The 23,842-nt window shown below is 41.5% G+C and overlaps 1 protein-coding gene across 2 annotated transcripts in view; it reads left to right on the top strand.

Annotated features, from left to right (window-relative positions):
* The first annotated feature begins 384 nt into the window (after window positions 1-384).
* LOC119175875 (condensin complex subunit 2) overlaps window positions 385-23,842 on the top strand; it is a 93,997-nt gene continuing 70,539 nt past the window's right edge. Inside the window, exons 1-7 of one of the 2 annotated variants that reach the window (XM_075876344.1) lie at window positions 385-568; window positions 631-941; window positions 5,570-5,654; window positions 5,717-5,806; window positions 5,916-6,048; window positions 11,465-11,538; window positions 19,028-19,093. In XM_075876344.1, coding sequence (XP_075732459.1) covers window positions 697-941; window positions 5,570-5,654; window positions 5,717-5,806; window positions 5,916-6,048; window positions 11,465-11,538; window positions 19,028-19,093 — 693 coding nt within the window. In that variant the 5' untranslated portion in view covers window positions 385-568; window positions 631-696. The remainder of the gene's footprint in view (window positions 569-630; window positions 942-5,569; window positions 5,655-5,716; window positions 5,807-5,915; window positions 6,049-11,464; window positions 11,539-19,027; window positions 19,094-23,842) is intronic. The other variant, XM_075876343.1, reaches the window with a different exon arrangement.

Below are 23,842 nucleotides of genomic sequence, written 5' to 3' on the forward strand. Positions count from 1 at the left end.
ACTAATTGAAATAGCAACCCTTAAAAGTTTCGTGGCATTATTGTTTTTTTTATTTCTGATTAATGTTGCGTTTAATGAAGAAAACAAGAACGCCTTATGGGGTGCCGTGTCCGTGTTAGTCATCCATTGAAATGCAAAAAAAAAATACTTAGTTACTTGTAGTATAATTGTTTACGGCGTAATTGACATGTCTGCATATTATTATTAAGCGCTCTGTTGGCCGAAACATCGCCACGAGAGCTGTATCTGACATATGAAATCAAGTGCTGATATTAACTCTGACCATAGAGTTGGAATTCTCACTAGCGCCACTATACTTGTAGCTGACTTCCCTAGCGGCAACAGGCATGAACTGAAGCCTTGACACTCGGCAGAGGGCGTAACAAGAAAGGCGGGAAAGTTGTGGCCTAGTGGCAGGCGCGTGCGAGTTTGTGTGTTCGAATTTTCCTAACGGTCCGTTCGTTATTTTGAGTCGCTTAAATAGATAGTGAACTTCGTTCGTTTGGTTCCTTTGTGTGTTTCGTTGCTTTGTGGCACTTTATGTGTGGACGTCTGCTTACGAGAACAGGTTGTATACGATTGTTCCGTCTCTTGCAGGTCTTAGTAGTTGAAAGTACTTTGGCTTTGCAGGTGACACTGAAGCGTTGACCGTGGCCCGCGAGAGACGAGTGCCCCTGCCTTGTCATCTTCCCGAAAATGGATCAAACGGGATGTTCGACTCCAAAGCGGAAACTGGATGAAACGGACTTTGCGACTCCACCGCGGGAAACGGATGCAGCTGAATTTTTGACTCCAACGCGGAAGCAAGCGCGTGCTAGTCTTCAGGGTTCGGCGTTGCGGGGGAAAAACGACGACGGTGCTGAGAAACACTCGAGACAGCAGGAGATTTTGCAAGAACTTCATTCTCAGCATACTGAATCGCCTGGAACGCCTGGCAATAGGTAAGTCGCGCCCCTTCCACTTGTGAACGATAAGTCTGTATGGTGAATTTCCCGGGTGTAGGAAAAAATGCCTCCGAATATACGTCGCCTGTGGCATTGCTCTCTAGGTAAAAGTACTCAAGTGAAAAATTGACCGAAGAACGAACAAATCCTGTGTTAATTAACTTTAGATAATCCTGCACTATTTATTCGACACTTCGGGAATTTTTAGGGCTCTCGGTGTTCAAAAAAAAAGGAAGTTCTTTCTTTTTGAACACTGTATGTTCAGTTGGTATCATACCATAGTGTCGCTTATAGTGGGCTGGTGCCTGACTTGCGTGAGCCTACTCGCCAGTTAATTCGTCCGTCTGCGCGTGGCATAGCCGAGCTAGGCCGCCAGGGTGTCCTGGAAAAGTCGGGAAATTTGGACCCTTCTGGAAAAGTCGTGGAAAAGTCGGGGAATTTCTGAAAAATGTGGCCAGGTCATGGAAACTGATAGCAGTTCTGTGCGACTGTCACGAGAAGAAGCATTACCATTGATGAACGCTTTAAATATTGCTCTTTCAACTGCAACTACATTGAGCTGCTAGAAGGTCTGAACAAAAAAAAAAAAAAGACTGCGTAACTGTTGTCTTTTAGTGTAAACATGGAAAGGATTCACCGAACCATGGAACAAAAAATTTAGTGACGTTTCCGCAACAGATATGGGAAGGAGCTTGGTTCAAAATAAAAGCCATAACGAAGGCACCGTGTACTTAAGTATGCCTAAATACGTACGTAAGCCACGAGAGTACATTGTCGAAAGTGTTCCAATACTCCTGTTCAGCGTATGTATAGTTGTCCGTATCTGGATTCCAGCTTCAGGCATGATGCAAGCTTCTTTTAAATGCGGAGCATATTGTAGTGGCACTTACTCGCAAATCCGGCAGCGGCGGTGGTGTCTACACCCCTACTGCACATGTCAGGCTCTCGTGTCTTCATTTTACACGGATGCCCCGAGATGGCATCACTTCTAAGTTGCCTAGCAGCTTTGACTGCGATGTCAGACTATCGCAGGGTCCTTCATAGTTTCATCTGTGGTTTTTGTTAACTGGTGTGTTTGCTTCGTGGTTTTTCCGAACATCAAACAGCTGACTTGCTTACTGCATGGCCCAGGGGTTTCATTTTGGCCAGATTTAAATATTTTTGCACATTGACAGCATGTGCTCAGAACATTCTGAGCACGTCTGGTAAATAATTTTAGTTATTTTATATGGAGTGCCATATTTGTTTTTTACCACTCAAGGGTTTGTTTCCAGTGCAAAGAGTTTTCCAAGCAGACGTGGCAGTCATGGAATTTGCTTTTAATCATTGTAGAAAACCTGGAAAAGTCAGGGAATTTAGGAATATCAAATTGGGAGATACCCTGGCCACTGTTAATTTTTTTTTCCAGATGGGAAATTTTAGTTTCCAGTCAAGTATTTTGGCAAATTTGCTCAATAACCTGACCCATAAGTGCCTCAGTACAGTTCCCTAGAAATGGTCCTGCTCATTCCTAAGCGCAATAGCGGATATTGATGCTTGGAATTATTTTTCTTTATATCGTATACCTCTTAGAAAGTAGGCAAAGGATCAGAGACCACATCTGCACTAGATAATTTCAACAGCAAAAGCAATGACAGGACAACCGAATAAGAAAAAAAAAAAAGGCTGGTGCATGTGGTGAAGTAAGTTTTACAGAACAGGCCACAGTGATATGAAGGCTCTCAAGAAGTGCAATTGCAGGTAGTGTTCTGCTGAAATGAGGTCCACACAACTTTCCTTTTCACAACTTAAGAAATGATGCTATATGCCACTAACTTTGGCCATTTCATCCCGAAATACCTGTTTATGTTGTCGTGAGATGGTGCTTTCATGAGACAGTGGGACATCGTTTTCCAATTTTTTTGAAAAACTCCGTTCAGCGGACATTTGTAGTTTATGTCAATATACCACAGCCGGTTTTTACATCAGTGTAAAAAAATGTGATCGAACCTAGAAAGAGTTAATGTGTAATTGTTCAACAATTCTTCTTCAGTCCTTGGCTTCAGTGAGTGAATTAATTTCCTAAGCAAAGCACCATCCGATTCAAGGCCTATCTTTCTGAGTGGGTTGCACAATGATGCTGAGGAAGCAACCAACCAAGCTTCAGAAAATCTTCACTTTACATCATTGGCTTTGGCTTCTTGCGAATGAAATGCATGAGTGGCCCTCCATACAGTTGGGCGACTGTGGCCCAGGATGCTTTTCACCCCAACTTTCAGTTCCAAGTCTCCGCATGATTGTTTGTTCTGGTTCCTTCATCAAGAGTGGCCGAGTAGATGTTTCACTTAGTGAGAGGTGTGCACCACATACTGCTCTCTCAGCTTAATTACCCGCCAGTACATACCCAAAATGTATGTACTGTCAAAATGGTCTCGTACTTCTCTTCCAGCTTCTGGCATTAAACCTTTCAATGCGGTCATTCTATCTTGTACACCAAGGGGCAGAGAAGAGAAGACGTCCAGCATTGCCTTGAGAGTTCTTAACTTCTGATCTTGCCTGTAGAGTGATTAACCCGAGCTCTTGAATTTTTTGCCAGGTGCTTCGGCATAAATGTAAAAAGCACATGCTTATGGTGATGTCTTTTTTAAAGACTGCTTTTACAGCATTCAATGTGGGAAATACACGATGTGGCCTAGCAGTACAAGAACAAAGTATAGCTGCCGAAATCTCTTGGAAGCGCACTCGAAGTTTCCGTCCATAAAACAGGTGCTGCTCTCGGCTAAGAACTTCACTTAATTTGTGCTGGCAAATGGATGTAGTCCATTTTCAGTCTTTTGGCCAGTATTGTTTTACAGGAAGCGCTCTGGACAGTCACCTGCAATCATAGTCCAAGGTTCTAGAATATCAAGGTCCCTGAGGTGGACAGCATACGGTGCGAACATTTTGCTCTGCTGCTGGTGAATGCAGTATTTGTGTGCTCGCTGCTTATGTGGCATTTTTCTTCATTTATAAAGTTTATGAGGACATCTGGGACGATGGTGGCTGGTTTTGCTCTCGAGACAAGGGCAGTCTCTATTATTTTCCGCTTCATTTTTGGGACATTAATTGCAGCATTACAGTGGTTGCGGCGAACACTTAAGGCACGTTTACACTAGAGAGAGAAACACTGACATTACCTCGACAAAAACAGGAGGCAGATGCAAACCCCATCGGCTGATGAGTTGATCGCCAACGAAGTCGGCAGACCCCATGGTCACACTAGGCCGATGACGACGGCGCCACCTCAAAAGACAGTGTTTCATCGTAGTGTGACATGAGGAGAAGCCGAGAGAACCAGGAAAACGCATCAGCAGACCTGTCGTCGGCGTGTCTTCGGGAGATCGGCGGCTGAGCAAAAATTTGCCCGATCTCTTTGCTTCAAACGACCACGAAGCGGGCACTCTTGAGGGAGTTAACAATGCCATCTCCGAGGCTTTAGCAACGTCTGAATAGGCAGCTCGGGTATCCAATGGAAGTTTTTTCTTCGCTTCCCTATTGTGTGCACCACCCTCGTCCTTCGTTACCATAGAATATCGTGGGGGCTGCATTTCGTTGCCAGAGAGGGACAATGGCAGAGCAGGGAGCGTGCCTGAAAATGAGGTGCAAGTTTAGTTGGTGTCGCTGTGTGTGTTTCCAATGTGACTACAGAATTGGCCTACGAAATACTGTGAGCACGACAAGGCGCGGGTGGGGTCTTTGAGAGACCACCGGCGAACTGTTTGTGTCTTTGCAGTGAACATAGGCCAACGAAAAGAGAAAAAACACTCTTAGAGACAGCCCACTGATCGAAATCTGTGTCGTGTCCCTCAAGTGTGAATGCACCGTTAGGTGGTAGTTGTTTTTATTTGTGCATTATTAATGTACCTTTGCATTTATTACGTTAAACAGAATGTCAGTCTGAGGCAATGTCATTTGGTATTGTGTATATATAACCATCAAGGCACAGCTTTGTGCCTTCTTTGGTTGATTTCATTGACTCCATTCTACAGATAAGGTCTGTGTCATTTAAGTCACTACCAGGGCAAGTATCTAATTAGCTGTTCAAACCGTACGCTTACTTTTAGAGTACTTGTATGACCAAACTGCTGCTTCAGGATGAAATTCATGGATGTTAAACGGCCATCGCCTTTATGTTGTTTGAGGCTCGTGTAATAGGTAAATAACACTGTATCTGATGTGCACATTGTATGTGATATTGTCTCGGACATGAAACTTGCGTAGATGAAACTGAAAGTTGGGCATGCTGGTTTGTCATTTTTGAGCCCATTCTGTAGTCTCTTCTCTTACACTGTGGAAATGATAGATATATATTTCTTGCACATTAAATTTCAGCAAACTGCAGTCTTGGCATGGATTCTTTCTTTTTTAATGAGAAATGAAGAATTGGCAACTGGAAGGCACAGTTTTCGAAGGCCCTTGTTTCTGCTGTTTTTTTCTCACAAAGCAAATGGGGCATTTTTTTCTGGCAGGTTTATTCAGGGGGGGGGGGGGGGGGGTTTGGGATATTTATTCCAGAAACATTTTTTCTGAAAACCTAATTTACGTTGTAGATACGTTTGTTGTTAGTGAAAGTTGCGTGACTATGTTGCGGCATTTAACTGATGCAGGTCTGTTGGACTGGTGCCTCCGACATTCACAGATGTCCAGCTTGCCGAGCATTACACCAGCTGTATTCGCCTGTCGACCGAAAACGTGAGGTCTTTTTCAAACTTAAAGATGAAGATTTATGCTAATCGAGCCATTTTGTTTTTCAGAAAATCAACGTCAAAAATGCATTTAATTTGCATTTGATTGACCTCATTAGAAAAGTCTTGCAAACTGAAGATGGATCTACAAACTTTCAGGTTAAATATTGTTGATATATGTCTGCAATCATTTATATTGTAAGATTGCTTTGGGATTTCATGTGACAGTGGTATGTGAAAAGCCAATATATTTAATTTATGTAAACAGGTTGCCAGCTGTACTCTAGAAGCAAGTGCCAAAATCTATGCTTGCCGTGTGGATCATGTGCACTCTGAAGTGCTGAAAATTGCTGGCGAACTTGGAATTTCATCGAGGCTTAGAAAGCGTGAGCTTATAAAAGGTGAGTGCTAGTTTTTTAATTATCAGAACAGCAATTCAATTTTTTTTGTACGTTTGAATTGTCGGATGCATAAGTTGGGGGGATTTGCAGTGCGTGATGGAGCCATGAAAATCTGCATTCCTACACCATATCTGCTGTCAGACGCTGTGGTGTTGAGGCTGCCAAGCCATGGCTTCCCCCATCAGATCTGGCAACGGCACTTTGATGAGGCTAAGCGCGGAGGCAACGCCCGATCGCCTCAATGTGACATTGTGTACCTATAGGTGGCGCAGGAATTCAGTCTTTCGTTGTGATGCCCGTACGACAGATCCTGCAAACTTCTGCAGCCGACAGCATGTGTATGGAGATGACACTGTACGAAGTGCCTATCGCCTAAGATTCTCAACTTGCCCATAAAGGGGACTGTCTATCAATCAAATAATTTCGTCTCATTGTGGTGAAAATGACAAGACCATTTTTCACATAAAACGAGCATGCTTTTGTCTCATTAGAAAAATTATATTAATAACTTGATGTTGAAAATTCTTATAAGAATAGGCGCTAGTCGCCCAACAGCGATTTGGTTCAATCTGGCAGGACAAGAAATCCTCACAGGTAGATTATTTTGCTTAAAAACAAATATGTATATCATGAAATTGTATTTTACAAGTTTGAGGCAGCATTGGGTTGTGCCAGAGAGGGCTTTGTTTTTTTTCCCAAGTCTTCATAGATGTGGCACTTCAGGCGGTGTTCACCTGCCTGCCTACGGTGAAGAAACACTAACATAGTGTCTGGCGGCACTCACAATAAAAAAAAGTTTTCAATAAAGAGCAGTTTTTTGACTTAACAAATTTTGGAATTGTGCCCATGAGTCCGGCCTAATTTAGTGTAATGTTGCACAAGTCCTTATGCATAGTACGCACACAGATATTCACCGAAATTATACATCGAAGATTTGCCATCACCTTCCATTCAAGATGTCCATGCTGGCTCTCATATCACATATGCAACGCAGAACACCTAAACATAATGGAAAGACGGTAAGGAGTTTCTGTTCTGCGATGCACGTTTTAGCAAGTCTCATGTTCGTTATAGTGGCACATTTGACGTATCATTATTGCTGGAACTGACCAACTTATCCGTTCGAATGCGATGGCTTTTCAGGCTGAAGCTGGAGAGACTGGTATCAATACTTTATTTGACAATTTACAGGCTTTATATGAGCACCATTTGCTTTATTATTATTATTATTTGCTTTATTATTAAAGAAAACTTGAAGCCTGCAAAAACTGCATGCAGTTCCAGCTTTCGCCGGAACTACAGTCATTGCTTTTACCAACTCATGTTGTGGGAATCTTTACACCAATTGAAGATGACGGAACGCAGATAGCGAAATTCTTTCGTGAAAATTTCTGCTCACTTTTGAGAGAAACGGCTGTAAGGTTGGATGTTTCAGACGGTATGCTTTTTATTGTGATACAAAACAAACACCATAAATGATGGTAGACAGTCCCTTCAACAGTTGTGCAACTTAGCCTTAATACTAGTACACTACTATTCATGCATACAAATTAGCTGTCTTGAATAGTAGCTTAGATGTTTTGGAACGTTTGAGTAAATCTTTGTGACACCTTCAGTTGTTGCGTACTGAGGTACTAAGGTAAGTATAGGTGGGATTCTATTACAGTAATGTCTGTTAATTCTCTCATTAAAGCTTCCTGTTTGACTTCAGTAGTCTCCTTTTTCGAGATTGTTTAATATTTAGCATTAAACTACAACTAGCCTTCACACCCCCAGCTTCCCTTTCAACAGTGTTTCCACAATTCCTGATAAAAATTTCTGCCTATATCACTGAAGAGGGTGCAGCTGTGGCTGTTTAGCGCCACTTATGCTTTGGAGTAGTGCAGTTTAGTTTATCAGAATGTTTTACATTAAAATAAAACATGATTCCCTGCAAAGGTACCTTAAGGTAAGTCGTGTATGTGTGGGAAAAGGAAACGACAGCTTAGAAAATTTAATGGAAGATAGAGTTCTGAAAAAAAAAAAAAAACATGTTAATTTATAGCCTAGAGCAATGAAATTTTTGCTCTTTAAAATGGCTTTAATGCTGATTTCAAATATGTAATCAGTTTTATAGTAAGTTGCACAGTTTTTGTTTTGTGCAGTCACCATTTGTAAAGTGCAGTTCGATTTCGACAAGCTTTTTATGCCACTAAAATTTTTAGTTCTCACCCATAATGGCTCATATTACTCCACAGAAATTGTAGGATGGAAGTAACTATCAAGAAAGTGCATGCAAGACATTTAGATGGTCAAGAAATATTGGACTCTGAAAATTTTTAGGATTCTCAGTCCATAGTAATTGCTTTCTGTTTGACAGTTTAAGTTCATAATAATCGTACTGGCTACATGAAGTTTTAAACGAGGTACTTGCACCCTACATAAGTTGAGGAATATGTGGTCAAAATTTCATCCTGAGTGGGCTACGAGAAGTACGAAAAATGGATGTCCATACTCAAGATATTGGCCTGAGTACGAACCTTGAGAAAAAAAGCATTTTCAAGGCATCAGTAAAAGCCCATCTGTGCAGAAAAAATATTGTTAAAGATATCTTCCTTGAAACTTGGAAATAATGGCTATTTTGAGCGTGTGGCTTTAGTGAATGCCTCATGCGAAATGCAATGGCAAGCCGGCAGGTGACAATTTCCACGAACTCTAAACAATGAGCTCTTTTTAGTTGCTACATTTTGCTTTTTAAAAGCGAATTGAACCTAATTCGAGTTTAACTCTTTCGTTACTGCGCGAGAATGGTTGTTTTTCTTATGTCTCGGGAAGATCACTTTTGCCAGTTAAAAAAGTACTCCAGCACGCATTTCAGCATGCCAAACATTGCAGAATGAAATGCCCTTTCCAAAAAATATAAGTTGTAGAGCAACAAAAATATTTTAGAATGGATGAAATGTGAAAAGTGTGAAAATTTTCGGCACCAGCTGGTAAACAGTAAAATAAAAAGCACTATATATGCAAAAATATTCAAAACAAAGGAAATTCAGAATATACATTTTCTAGATTAATGACCCAAAAACAATATAAAATTAATGACCTACAAAATGCTTTTTGTCACATGGACAAAGAAAATCGGAACCGAGGTGCTGCTTTATTGCTCAGGCTATGCGGTGAAGCATTGCATGGTTTTTGTGAAAAACAAGTGTACTCGTACTCTGTTCTCAGTAAATTTTCATTGCCTTGCATAAGAGTTTCTAGGTATTCCAGCATAGATGGATACCGTTGACGCGAATATTCCCTCTATAAACGAGATGTCCAATGAACTTCGCTATTTCATCTAGCGTCACCTCTTTCCATAAGCCACCTCACTCCTCATAGGTTGGCGCTTCAATATATGCATCCAAGCATATTCCTTAGCATCTTTGTGCATATCGTAATGAAAAAAAGACAGTATCGCATATCCTAGCAAAGTGTGGACCACGCACGTAACCTGAGTAACTATAAGAATATTCACAACGGACAGAAGCTACATGCGCTTGCAGTGGAGGAGACAACTTGAGGATGTAAAGAAAACAAATCCATGAACGGCGACAGATGTCTCAGGCTGATGCATAACATCGTCCCCATAAAACATGAAGTTGAGGTGCTGTCATCAACGAAATCTCAGATCGTTCTCACTCAATTCAGTTGGGTCTCAAGACAGTTTCAAGCGGCGCATGTGTTTTGCAGCGCTGATGCGCACCCATGCGTGCATGACGACCTTGTAATAGTAGCAGCAACTACTGACACTCGATGTGACCCTGTGTCTGATATAACGGTACAAGCAAAACTAAAGCGTCTGGAAACTTGCGGTGAGAGCCACCTGCAAGCTTTATACATGTGGCGGATCTTTGGAAATATTTTTTTGCAGAATTAATTTTCCCTGACTTCTAGCAACAGCTCTCTATTGATTAGCTGGCATAAATTTCTGACAATAATTACTGCCCAACTCGGTCAAATTGCAAAGCTAACATATCAATTCGATATTTGGCTTGTAAAGTTTCTTTTCATTACAGAACTTTGATTAGTGTAGCATAATCACGAGGATCACGCAGTTCTGTCAAGTTCGCCAACCTAGTGCATTTTTCCAACTACACACGCACATTGGTTTGCGCTAAAGTCTTTAAAAAAGTCTCTATGTTGCCCAAGTCGGCAAATTCACAAAAATTCTGATTAAGGGGCTCAACTAACTACTAGAAGGTGCTGGGAGCACGGGAATGAAATTTAACACGTCAAAACCGATGACCGAAAAGTGTCGATCACCGTTGATTGGTTTTAATAAGCATGGTAACGAAAGAGTAATTACAATTTTTATTTTTTTTCTGCTGTGAAAGTACAGAAACTAAACTTGTGAAAGCAAATAAAGATGAAAAAGTATGTAATTTTGGAAAAGACTTGCATTTTTCGAATAGCATATCCCCATAATGCCATGCCCTACTAATTTGTGTGCTAGAACTTGTTCGACAGCAGCATGCAGCTCTTGATGCTGTAGTTCATGCAGTGTAGTAATCTTCAAACATTTGAAAGAGCGTCTACTATGTTAGAAATATTTTAAATGTGGCTTTTAACTAATCTCATGTTCGACTTTTATTTTTACTTTGTAAACTAGTCAACATTAAAAAGGCTTTTCAACATGACAGGCACCATGTTGCTTTAAGTGTGCAATGGCCTCTTGCACCGTCTTAAGACGCCAACAAACTCGCGCTAATGGCACTATAGTATGCTTATTTCTACATTTCACTAACCTTGATTGTATGTTAGACTCATAAGAATGACTGTTTTTTTTACCCTAATATTGCTCACTTCAGAAATCAATGTTACAGACATAAGGTCTCATGCCACAAATTGAAATGTACGGACTATTCCGAAAAGAATGCCATTCAGAACTCAAAGTGCCATCAGGCCACCTAGCAAATTCTAGTCGTTCTCTAGTGTTTACTTACCTAATAGAGAGCACTCTACCATAAAAATTTTTCCTATTTAGTTCTGGAGTTGAGCCCTTTTTGCAGTGAGTCACAATCTAATCCTTGTGAGATACGATCGTGAGCGTAAGAAGCATTGCTCTTGTTAGCTCAAAATGTCTAGACCTGTTGGTCTAGACATTTTGGAACCTTTCAGACCTTAGTTAATGTTATTTCTTGTGCCCGTGTGGCGCGATTTTTAAATATATTTTGCGAGTAGGCTCATCTTTCAAAATTTTTGTTTATATTGTAGCTGTTTTTATGACTTGCAACTTAATCTGTAAATTTTATTTGATTTTTGCATTCCAAAATTGCTGAAGTGGAAAAAGCAAAAATATTTAGTTTTGCTCAATATATAGTTGCATCCCAATAATGCTGAGCAAATTAAACGTTACGTGTGCTCATGGGCTTGCTTTTGTTATTTTCGCTAGGAAGAGTAAAAAAGGAGGATCCTGACCAGCCAGCGGCGACTACGAAAGGGCGTGGAAAACGAACTAAGAGCCGTGTAAGTAGGCATGTCGCTTAATTTTTGCACAGCACTTCTGTACTTGGGTGCGACATTTTTGAACACTTTTTTTAAGGCTGTAATTGCGATTCTCTGTGTTAGTGGATCACCATTATGTTGGTCATCATTGCAGTTCAACTTCTTAATAGGGTAGAGCTTCACTGCTACCAAGATTTAGGAAAGTTAGAGCTCATTCTGTGACAAATGAGTTGTCAATAAGGCAGTTTGCCCAGCCAATCACCAAGTGCCTCTTTAAATAGTGGGGAGGGGGGGGGGGGGGCATACACATGTAGACTAAAGTTGTTTTCGCCGATTCTGTCAAAATAGGGCCTGAAGGAAAGCAATAGGCATCAAACTTTTATCACTGGAACATTCTGTATATTTAAATACCTTCATTTAGTCTGAGTATGCGGCATATAAATGCAGACAATTACCTTGCTGAACTTACTAGTACCACGCTTCATAAGCCGTTTGATAGGCTGCATTTCAGTACCTATGTCAAAAATATAATTCTTCATTTGCTTGATATGAGTACTACTATTGATAAAATGTGCATAATACTTCGAGCTTTGTTTTATGTAAAAATACATGACTGACTTCAGAAATATTTATTACACTTCGAATGAGATAATTTACTCAAAAATTCACAACACAAGACAGTTATTTTTTTATTTAGTAAGTAAAAAAAAATCTAGTGCATTGGAACAGAGTTGTGTGCGTTAGCCACATTTGGAGAGAGTTCTTCATATTTTCCCCTGATAAAGGTTACTTGCACTCGGCGCAAAGTGCATTCGCACATTGCAAGACTGATGCGGAAGATGGAATTGTGGTTCTTGCGATGAAGTGGCACATAAGAGACTGACACTTGCATGTGCAGTTTACAAACTTTGTGGCCATTTGAATTATAACTGTTGTGGCTGTTAGTGGGGCAAATGTACAGTAGAAAACAGCAAATCTGGGATTTCTGTGAAAGCATTTACTAATGCAAGAAATATCTTTCATATTGTGCTTGGCATTTTCATACATGTTACAAAAACAGAGTACTCGATTACACTTACTTAATTTAAAATGGTAATTTGCAGCCATCGCTTCTCTCTCCAAGAATAGTTATGCTGTTACTAAAATACAATTGATAACTTTTATATAATTGATCTTTTGAACTTCACAAACTTTCCGCGAATGCAACACATATAGAATGATATGGCCCTGTCATTTTATACTATAGACCTTTCATGTGGTGTTGGTTTACACCATAAAGATTACTTTTTGAAGTCATTTGCGCTACTTGACTAGTTTACTTGTGTATGCAACAGCGGTGACTACGAAGGAGAGGTTGGTGTGGTAAAGCATGGTAGTGGATATCTTCTGAATCTTTTTCAAAATGCAGTGCTTTTAATTATTTCTGGGGATAATGGAAAGCACACTTGATGACAGAAGCACAGTTGCAAGAACTGATGAAAAAGTCCAAGGTTTATGTGGCTGGCGTGATATAAATTTACTATCAGTGCTTACACATAGTAGCCTCTTTTTAATTCGGTTGCTAAAGTATGGTGAAGCTTGACTTTGTCAGCATCCTTTTGTGTTTTTTTTTTTTTTGTGTGAAGAATGAAGAGGAATTATGATGGATGCTAGCAAATGTTACCATCCGAGTGTGTTCCCAGTAGATGTGTTTCCAATATATGTTCCCATCCCATTAACAGTTACCAGATCGATAATGCAATTTAATAATGGGTATATGAATGAGTCTTAAAACTCATTTAGTGTGTTATAATTACGAAATTCGGTGTATATGAGCCAGGCATCCGACGGGGAGAAGAGTGTTCATCTTGGGACCATCAATTTCTATTCGTATAACTATTGGAGGTTATCAAGGCGGAGTTTCAGAGTGCTAGACACTCCAGCTGGCATGTTTTATTTCCTCTGAGTGATGTAAGTTGAACATCACATGCATTTCACTGTGCTGCCATACAAATTCTAAGTTCTTTCATCACTCTCACTTCAGTCAAAGTTTTGTCCCACTCTTTAGCTCTCAAGTGTATGAACTTTCTCACTCAATATAGCTTCCTTTGTCTAAAGGTGTACCGTAGAATCCCGAGCAAGCATTCCCCCTCCCCCCTCCTCCATCATGTCAAAATTACAGACCAAGTGGAGGGAAGGGCTTTCTTGAAACAATTCAAGATGGTTTTCCCACTGGGAAAAAAGCTGAGTGCATGTGGACTTCTGAAGTTTTCTCATTCTTATTTTTGGCTTAGCACATTACAATGATAGCTCACTACACAAACGCAATGCGATCTTTGATTGATATGTGGGATTTAACCTTTCCAAACCACTGTATGTTATTGAGAGACGTTGTAGAACAGGGCTTCGGAAATTTAGACCTTCTGGGATTGTTTAACGTGCACCCAAATCTGAGCACACGGGCCTGCAGCATTTTCACCTTTATCGAAAATGCAGCTGGGATTCGATCCCGCGACCTACGCGTCAGCAGCAGAGTTCTTTAGCTACTAGACCACTGCAGGGGGAAACAATGCGATTATACCACAGGAAGTGTGGCATGGAAGGACCTTTGATAGAGAAATGCAACAGCTCCTAGTAATAAACACTGATCTTGGATGGCTTATATTCGCTGTCTACATTGTCGTGATAGGTACCATTTTGGAATACAGATCTCGAAAGCCATTTGCTCACGGCATTCTGAAAGTCGTCCTGGGTGTATTGGATTAAGCATGGGGTGCGATCATTATGCGTGCCAAAAAATGAAATTTTGAAGACAAATTTCAGGTGCTTAGAGATTGAGCAGCGACGTAGAGTTGGAGGATTTAAAAGCAACTCACTGTGGATGTGCTGCTTCATCGGGTGTGGAATGTCAGAAAAATTTCAAATTAGCTGTGACATGGGAAGGCGGGCTTACTCGAGTAGGGGTGCTTACTTGGAATTGTTAATTTGCAAGATTATTCAACTGTGCAGTTGATTTTATGTAACTGTATGCAGTTGATTATATACAATTCTGCGGCTTAGCTGCGTAATATCGAAATTATTAATTACATTTGAATGGCCTCAATGCTGCCTAATGCAGAAATTAATAAATGGAAGAACACAGCGAGACATCTGGGAATATGATTGGATACATCATCGTGGACTGGGGCAGATGAGACGGCAGCTGTGAGGACAGCATGGCATTCACTTTGCAGAACAATTGAGAACATTTTTTCGTAATTGCAACATTCTGTTTACCAGCCTTGCATTTTTTTCTGAAGCATTGTGCTAGTGACTCTGCAGACCTCACAAAATTTTAAACTTGTCTTAGATTCAATTGATCTTCTTTTTTTCCGTGCTGGTGTAAACACAAAAAGCGACCTAATTGCAATATGTCATTCCAACAAGCTGTGCTTTATCAGTCATGAAAGTTGAAGAACATTGTTTAAAAAACACTATTTTCTAACAGTTTTTAAAGTAACATTTCTGCCGTTTCCACGTAGAGCTGTGTGCCGCCGCTGCCAGTTTTTGCTCTTGCCGTTGCCATCATCCTGAGAGTTACCACACCGTCATCGTTGCCACACAATAATTGCGCTGCGCTGCCGGTAGTCTTTCATTTTCACCGGAACTGGAAGTAAGGACATAAAATGCATTACTTTTGCCGGTGCAGTTCCTCTCAAAGTGTTCATGCAGTGGACTGTTAATTCCAGCTGCTACTGATTAGTGGGAGCTCAGCCAGCAGCACAGCCTCTCTTTCTGGTTTTTCCGCTTCGTCATTTTGATGTTGTGAAGTTTTCCCAACTTTCGGCTCAGATTAGAGGTACAGAATGCGCTTGGACTATTAAGAGAAAGAATAGGAGAGAGCGCTACAAGCCAACCTCCTTGAAGCCGCTATCTTCTTGGTGTTGCGTCACAATTTCCATCATGTTCGTTTGTGTTCCTTTTTCTTGGTCAGCTCATTGGGGAAAAACGAAAATTGCTGAGCACGTGCACCTCACAACCACAAATCAACCTCTTCCGATGGTACTCTCACCTTGTGCTTCCTGCTATGGGCACAGTTACCAGCATATTCTTGGAAAAGTTTTATAGCTGGGGAGCCATTATCGATGTGTAGCCCTAGCGGACTGTTGATTGAAGCCGCAGTTGATTGGGTCAAGTTCAGTGACCAGCACAGCCCCAGTTTCCGGTCCTCCTTCGGTAACGTCATGTCGATGCCGCAAAGCTTTCACGACTCTACGCCTCTGCAGCTGATTGATAGGTATCTCCTCTTGCCTGGGAATGTGCATATACACTCTCCTTATTTCAAAATCGAAGGGACCTTTAACTCTGGGTGAGGTGTCACCAGACTTTATGGTTAGTTTATTTTATCTCATGAAACATTTTTCTCAGTGTTTTCAAACCCTAACTGCACGCAACGGACGGAAAGCAGAAGTTTAAGGCGCACAAGTTTATTGGACATTTACATGTGATCAGAGGTTTTAAAGAAAATTATAGATTGCCAACTGCTTCTTTGCTGTATGTGCCTTCAGCACAAATCTCTCTCTACCAGTTGAGAAGCATCACAGTATACCATGCGTGTGCTTCGTTTCAAACATTCGTTTTCTAGCAAAGCCTTTTTTGAAGGCCTGACATGCTTTTTTTTATTTTTAGACAGGGTTAAACAAGCGTGGAAATTTTTAAATAGTAGTGGGAAACAGGTAGTAATTTTTAACATGGAACTGCAAAAAGTATGAATTAACAGAATGATAGAGTTTAAATTAAGAGGCTTTTTAATTCATTGAAAGAATAGAGGGCCAACCAAGAAATTGTATTTTGTTTGAATTAACCGAAAGTAGGCATTAACAGATTTTGAATTATCGCTAATCTACTGTGTAAGTATTGCAGGTTCGGAATACTTTAGGGGCTCGGGCTGTCGTACTCAGATATATATTGTTGTCGCTTTTGCATAACACAGGCAATACAACGTATAATATTGAAAAAAAAAAAAGAAGCAAGCAAAAATTTTAAGAGACAAAGAAAGGAAAAATTGAAAGAGAAAGATTACGAAAGCGATAGGAAAGAAATAATCCAAAATATAAAAATAAGACAGGAAAAAACAGAAAACTGAAGACAAAAAATGCTGGCCAGCTCCACACATCATTCAGGCTTCGCGCCACCATTGCAAAGCTGTGTTAATTTTTTTATGACGACCTTTTCCGCTGCTGTGCGATTTTTTTTGTTAGCAGAATGTGTAGTTTCCTGACTTCTCTCTTGTGTCCGCGTTTGCACGCTGTATTTTTAAGAACCCCAAAACTGTGTCTGAAATTACGAAATTCAGCGTGTATGTTCTTTTTTTTTGTGTTCCTTCGTGTTTTTTTTTTTTTGCTTTTTGTAACGTCAGAACTATGGTTCACATGACATGATTAGGGATCATACTTTCGATTGGTGCAACACACGAGAAATTTCAGTTGGTGAATTGTCTCCTGTGCTGCTTTGCCATGCACTGGCCCACCCGTTCTTCCTCGCCTCACATGATTATCGTGCGCGATGAACTGATTTCACTCCTTTTTTTTTTTTTTTTAGTTTCCAATTGCGCAAGTGGAAATAAGAGTGGAGCCGACAAGCTCGAACTTTTAGTAGGCTCTAAGCTTAGTGCTCATGTTGTACACGTGGTTCATGAAGTGTTGGAAACTTATCACCTGTAAAAAGTGTAGTTGCAACTGATGAACTCTAAATTTAAAGCGAAGACAATGCAGGTCTCCAGAAAAAGGGCGAGACCGCTTCCACGATTTTCGTACATTACATTATTAAATTTCAATAACAATTATATGGACACTATGTACACGTTTTTATTGTTGCTGTCATGTTCGGTATAACCCTTTGTAGGTTTTTCTGCATTTTGAGCCGATTATTTAAAATTTAGCTGAGGGTAGTCACATCTAAGACCAAAAAATAGTTTGAAAAAAAAGTTATCAGAATGAAGTCAGTAGTTTGCTGAAAAAAAAACTCTTGGGGGTATTCAAAAAGTGTGAAAACACTCTCCCACTGTCTTGTGAAGGCACCACCTCGCGGTTTCATCAAATGGTATTTGGGATGAGATGGCCCGGGGGTGGGGGTGACACTGCTGAGTGCCACTTCTCATGTTGTGGAGAGGAAAGTTGCGTGGACTTCGCTTCACGAGAAAAACTCCTGCAGTTGAGCCTCTTGTGAGCCGTCGTAGCACTGTGGTCTGTTACTGTAAAGCTCGCTTCACTGCATGCACCAACCATTTTTTGTTAATTTTGCTGTCCTAGCTCTTGCTGTCAAAATTAATGAGCACATATGTTGTCCCTGAACATGTGCAAACTTTCTAGAGGTATAAGATATCAAGAAAAAAATATTTTCATGCCCCAATATCCGGACTTGCGCTGAGAGATGAGCGGGGCTATTTGGAGAAGAATCGTTTCGATGCATTTAGTATTAGTCGAGTTATTGTGTGAATCTACAAAAATGCAGAATGAGGAGAAGCTAAATTTGCACCTCTGAAAAACCAGAAAAAGAGGAAATTTTGATTGGCAAGTTCTATCATGCTGAAAAAGAGGAAAATTCAGAAGCTACCATAAAAACCAGCACTTTTCCCTGGTACAACCGATGAACGAAGCTCCTCTGAAATGGGACGCAAATGACTAAGGCCTGATCTCTCTGCTGGCTTTTACCAAGTTGATAGGGTGGGGAGAGCGTTTGCTGCGCTCTGTGGCGCGAACAACTAAACAAGTGAGTGTGCAGTGCCCATGGTGCAGTGCGAGCTATCTACTGCTGTGCCTGCACTCCTGTTGAGAGTTTAGCTCGGCGCACTTGCCTGGTGCAGGGAGCTTTGATAGTGGCGATGGCGGAGTGCGGGTCTAAGAAGCTTCAGTGCTTAAAAAAATTGAGTGAAAGTTAATGTGATTGTAATGCTTCATTTTCCCTTTGAAAGCATGGTAAAATAATTTTCCTTGAGGTTACGAAGACTTGGGTAAGATATGAGTGACTTAGCCTTACACTAATTGCAACATGTGATGTGGGAGAAATTTTTTTTTTTTTTTTTTGCAGATGGAAAAGTGGGACATATGTGTCCCACTGTCGCACAAAGGAATAATGTATAAATTGATTACTTTTGTATGTGCATTCTCTGCTGGCTGTACTTGTGAGTAAAAGCTCGTGAGCACTAGTGAGGAACATGACCGCGATGAAACAAGCTGTCTTCGTTGAATAGAACGCGCATGCGATAACATCACACGTAATGTAATATGGTAATTACTATGCAAGCAGCAATTTTTTTTTGCTAAAAATACATGCTTTGTGGGAAGACTTATCAAAATAATGAAATCGATTTGTTTTTTTTTTTAGAAGTCTGAGAAGGTTGAGCACTAGGCCGGGTGCATATGGCATTGAATATCCTCATTGAAACAAACATTACTTATTATGTATGAACAGTGTGCATGCACACATTTTTTTTGGTCAAACACTGATTTCTGAAAAGCAATTGTACTTAATGTCTCTAAATTGTTTTCAGGGTTCCTCTACGCTGGTGCGGAATGTGAAAACAATCACTATTGAAAAAGTGGAAACTATCAAAGCTGTAAGTACTGACTCGGCATATCCCAGGTTTCATGATTGTCAAGTGGCTAGTGAAATTTGAACAACATGCTTACTGCCATCGTGTAGCTTTGTTCATAGTACAGACACAAAATACCGTGGGTCGATCGTCTATTATTGTATGAAATGTGCTGTTCATGTGTTGTTTCTATGTAATGATGTTGTCTAGTATTTCTGGTGTTATGAAACTGTTGAAAAGGGAGGCTTGTTAGGCTCTATTTATCATGGCAGTCTTTTAAGAGTAGCACATAAAGATGGTGCACTCTTTTTATGATATCTTTTTTTTCAGGATTTGTTGCATTGCAAGAAGGTACGATAAAGGTGAAATTAATGTGTTTAGCACACTCCGACTTGTGGGCTCAATGAGCTATAAGGGGCAATAGTATGGCAGACGGTGCCCTTTTTTATGGTATTTTTTTTTTCAGTATTTGTTACAATGCAAGAAGGTACGATAAAGGTGATAATACGTTTGGCACATTCCGACTTGTGGGCTCAATGAGCTATAAGGGGCGATAGTATGTGACGTATTTGATAAAATTGTCTTGTAGCATGCGAGTATTGAGTGTGCAAAACAGGTGTGCTGCTGTTTCCGCACCTGAAAATGTAGAAGGCTGTTTTCTGACCGTGCCGATTTAGAGAATTAAGTCCCACTGTCCTTCTCAATAGACCCTTCGTCATGTTGAATTATTCAAACTTGAATTACACATAAAGATAGTTGTTTGACTTTTGCGGTATAGTTTGAGACTTAATACTTGGTTTTTACTGTTTTACCAATTCCTAATTCCTAAAGAAACTGAAAAGAAGCTGTGTACTATTATATCTATGTGATATGCGTTACTAGTGGGCAGCATTATCGGCTCTGATTTCATTTATGCAACAAGAATTGGCGCACTAGCCATATATAGCTCATTTAGCTGTTTCTTCTTTTTAGCTAGACATGCAGGGTGGTGTGTGGTGAAATGTGAACATGAGCAGGATTGCATTTATCTTACACCGGTTATGTGTACTGTTTATTTGACAATACTTCTAACATTGTGGCACTGTGATTTACCGGTTTGATTCTATTTCTGCCACAAATTCAGGTATTTAGTTGTATACCTCATTTCACAGTACATTTTTGACAACCAGCTTTCTTTTTAATTGTTTGCTTCTTGGAATTTACATGGCTAGTTGTCTGTTAAATATATTTCATTTATAAGTGTTAATATTTATGAGATGCTTCGACAATGCTTTGGACTTAAATTGGTGAATGGCAAATTTGGTATCTGTCCTAAAACAATAGCTGTTTTAAACTAGCAGTTTTTCCTCTCCAAAAACACCTATCGGTGCTCCAAAGACGGCTCCAAAGTGTGCTCCAAAAAGTAAAAAGTCACTTCTATCACTGTTTAAGAAATCTGGCTTTTCCCTGATAATGATGGGAATTTCTGTGACTGTAAAAGTGGGAATGAAATGGAGGGGGTGGCACTGTGACCTGGGTTCCTCAATCCAGCAGCTTTCAGCCATGGTTGAGACATAATTTCTTGGAATGCCATAGCTGCCATCTATGTTATGATTCGGTCTACAAGCACCAGAGCTGATGTCGTTTAGAACTTGTCTTTAGGCGAGTTGGGGCATTTAAAGGGCCAGTCAACAGGCTCCGACTTCTTTTTTTACACCCCCCCCCCCCCCGCCCCCCCCAAACAAGCTCGGTAAATCGTAGAGTAGACCGCAGCGATCACGTTTTCTGAATATTACAGAGCTGCGAGCCGCGCAGAGCCTCCATTTCGAGAAACAAATACCGCGGTCCTTTCCTACATTTATCAATCTCCTTGCACGCGCAGTGACAAATCGGCGATGACGCAGCACACAGCTCATCGATTAGTCTAAACCAGGTCTCAGCAAACAGTAGTGAAGTCAACGACAGTTCCTGTTCTCACCTGCAGTACCCACAGCTACGACAGACCTATTCAGCCTTGAACCATATGAGTTTTGAAACTCCCCATAGGCTCCATGCATCGAAATTGGGACACTTCACTGACCCAGTCTTTGGGAGTGAGCAGACTGTCATGCGGCCTGTTGATCAGCACACCCACTATTAAGCACATTATTTGTGTTTTGTGTTGCTGCTCCCAGATGGCGCGACAGTCCACTCCCAAAAAAATGAAACTCCTGAAAAATCGGGCCAACTTCACGTGCCACCTAGAACGCAATGTTCTAGCCTCTGTAACTTCCTAATGTAGCACATATTCACAAAAGTCTTGTGGTAGCATCTTCACGAAGTAAAGGTGTGCATATTTCTCTTTAGAACAATTTTTTGACCTTGGAGTTGTTTACTGGCCCTTTAACACAGAGGGTATAAATAACTAAGCTACCTGACACACTCGTAAAAACCAGACATACGAAATCTGAGCAGTTCTAGACATTCAGGAGAGTAGAGATGGAGTATCAGGGTCAGAAAAGCAAGGAGCTTTATCCAGGTAGTTTTATCTAAGGATTGGGATTGCAGAATAAAAGGAATGTGTGAGCAAGCTACACAAAATACTGTAAAATTACTATCGTGAGCAATATGAGCTCGAACGCTCGAGCGCGTGGCAAAGAGCCTCAAAAACGAGATAGCGTCGTACATGGATGGCGCTGCTGAAACCGACGGGGAAAAGAGGCGTGCTCTTCAATTTACTGTTTTCACTCCCGCTTCTCTGTTGTTGCTTCGAAACGGCAGCTTATTACGTGCCATCTGCCGCTAGCAAGGATAAGATATTAAAGCATGCAAAACACAGTACCATATTTTCGTGCGTATAACCCGCACCAAAAACCCAAAAATTTCAGTAGCAAAGTGGAGTTGCGGATGATACGCGGGTTTTTTCCTATAGTGCTGCTTCACAGCAATGCTTGTTGTGCTGTGAAGCCCCTTAACAGTGTAGCGAAGGCTACGGAGGCGGTTTCCGCAAATTCGTGTTGCTCCGCAAGTAGCACGGCAGCTTTTGGCCGATTTTGGTTTCGCTTGCTTGCATCGTTGAAGCGTTTAGAAAAACATTTGGGGAGAGACAATTCGATTGTGCAGTGTAAAATCTCACTGTCACACCACAAGTATATTTTTTGGACATTCGCGGCCGCTCAGTGACCCTCCACATGTCCCTACCTCACGGACGCCAAGTTCACTTTTGGAAAGGGCTTGCTGAAAAGGTGGTGCTGTCTAAAAAAGTTCCATAATAAATAAAGTAAGTTCCATAATAAATAAATCAGTATTTATTTCAGCAAGACAAATGAGATGTTATAGTGCCTATAGGGATATTATCAGTAAATTAATGTACTACTTTTTGACGCGGTAGCAGGCATGCATTTCGGTTCTGTTGTTTTCAGGGTGCTGTTACAGTGTACTAGGAGGGGTAGTGCTGTCAAGCTGTCGCCGAGTGTGAGCGCTCTTTACCTCGCTGATACCGCTAGTTCTCCACATCTCGACCCGTTCGCCAAGCCTAAGTCGATCTGTTCTGTCATCATGAGTAGCGTACGGCGGCAGGCCTTCACGGCACAGCAAAAGCTTAAGATAATCGCCGTCGCCGCGGATTCGGAAATCGCGAAGTGGGAAGACGGCACGATGTAGACGAGTCCTGCGTGCGACTGTGGAGGAAGAAGAAAGGGAGCCTATAAGCCGCGCACCGCGACCGTAGGTCATTTCGTGGCCCCAAGACCGGTGCCTACCCTGAGCTGGAGGCGGAGCTAGTAAAGTTCATCGAAGATGCGAGAAGCAGGGGTCACGCCGTATCAACCGAGATGGCCCAAGTGGAAGCGCGGCGACTTTCGAAGAAGCTAGACCTACCTCGCAAGTTTCGTCCGAGCCGCGGATGGCTGCACCGCTTTATGAAGCGGCAAGGGCTCGCAATCAGACAGCGGACTACAATATGTCAACGCTTGCCGGCTTCTTATGAGGAGAAGCTGCTCAAGTACCAGAGATATGTAATTGGCCTGCGAAATCAGCGCAATTACATTTTCTCGCAAATCGCCAATGCGGATGAAACTGCAGTTTATTTTGAAATGCCGTTGGATACAACGAGTGAGAAGACGGGCAGCAGTTCGGTGAGCGTGCTGACCGGCGGGAACACGAAACTGCGCATCAGTCTTGCTTTGTGCTTTCGCCGACGGCACGCAACTGCGACCCTACGTCATCTTGAAAAGGAAAACTCTACCAAAGGTTCATTTGCCTGCCGGTGTAGTGGTGCACGCACACGAGAATGCGTGGATGAACAGTGACTTGTTCGTAGACTGGATCAAGACGGTATGGGAGAAGAGGCCGGTGCGATGCTCGCAAAGAGGTCCATGCTCGTTCTCGACTCGTTCCACGGCCACACAACTGAGGAAGTGAAGGACCGCCTTTCACGCAACAGCACCGACTTCGTTGTTATACCCGGTGGAATGACGTCAATGTTGCAGCCTCTAGATGTGTCGCTTAACAAGCCCTTAAAAGCGCATTTCAAGCACTATTACACCGAGTGGATGGCCGAAGGCTGCTACGACTTGACGCCGACAGGACGAGTCCGAAGGCTTGATATTGCCCTATTCTGCAAGTGGATTGTCGAGGCATGGAAGGCCATGCCAGGTGAGATGGCGCGAAAAAGTTTCAAGAAATGCTGCATCACAAACAACATGGATAGAACCGAAGATGACCTTGTGCATAATAGTGAGGACTGCGGGTCAAGTGATAGCTCTAGCCACAGCAGCGACAGTGAGTGAATTGTGACTGGCCTTGCAGACAGCG

Source organism: Rhipicephalus microplus, chromosome X (assembly GCF_043290135.1).
Source record: "Rhipicephalus microplus isolate Deutch F79 chromosome X, USDA_Rmic, whole genome shotgun sequence".
In the NCBI taxonomy this organism is placed as follows: domain Eukaryota; kingdom Metazoa; phylum Arthropoda; class Arachnida; order Ixodida; family Ixodidae; genus Rhipicephalus; species Rhipicephalus microplus.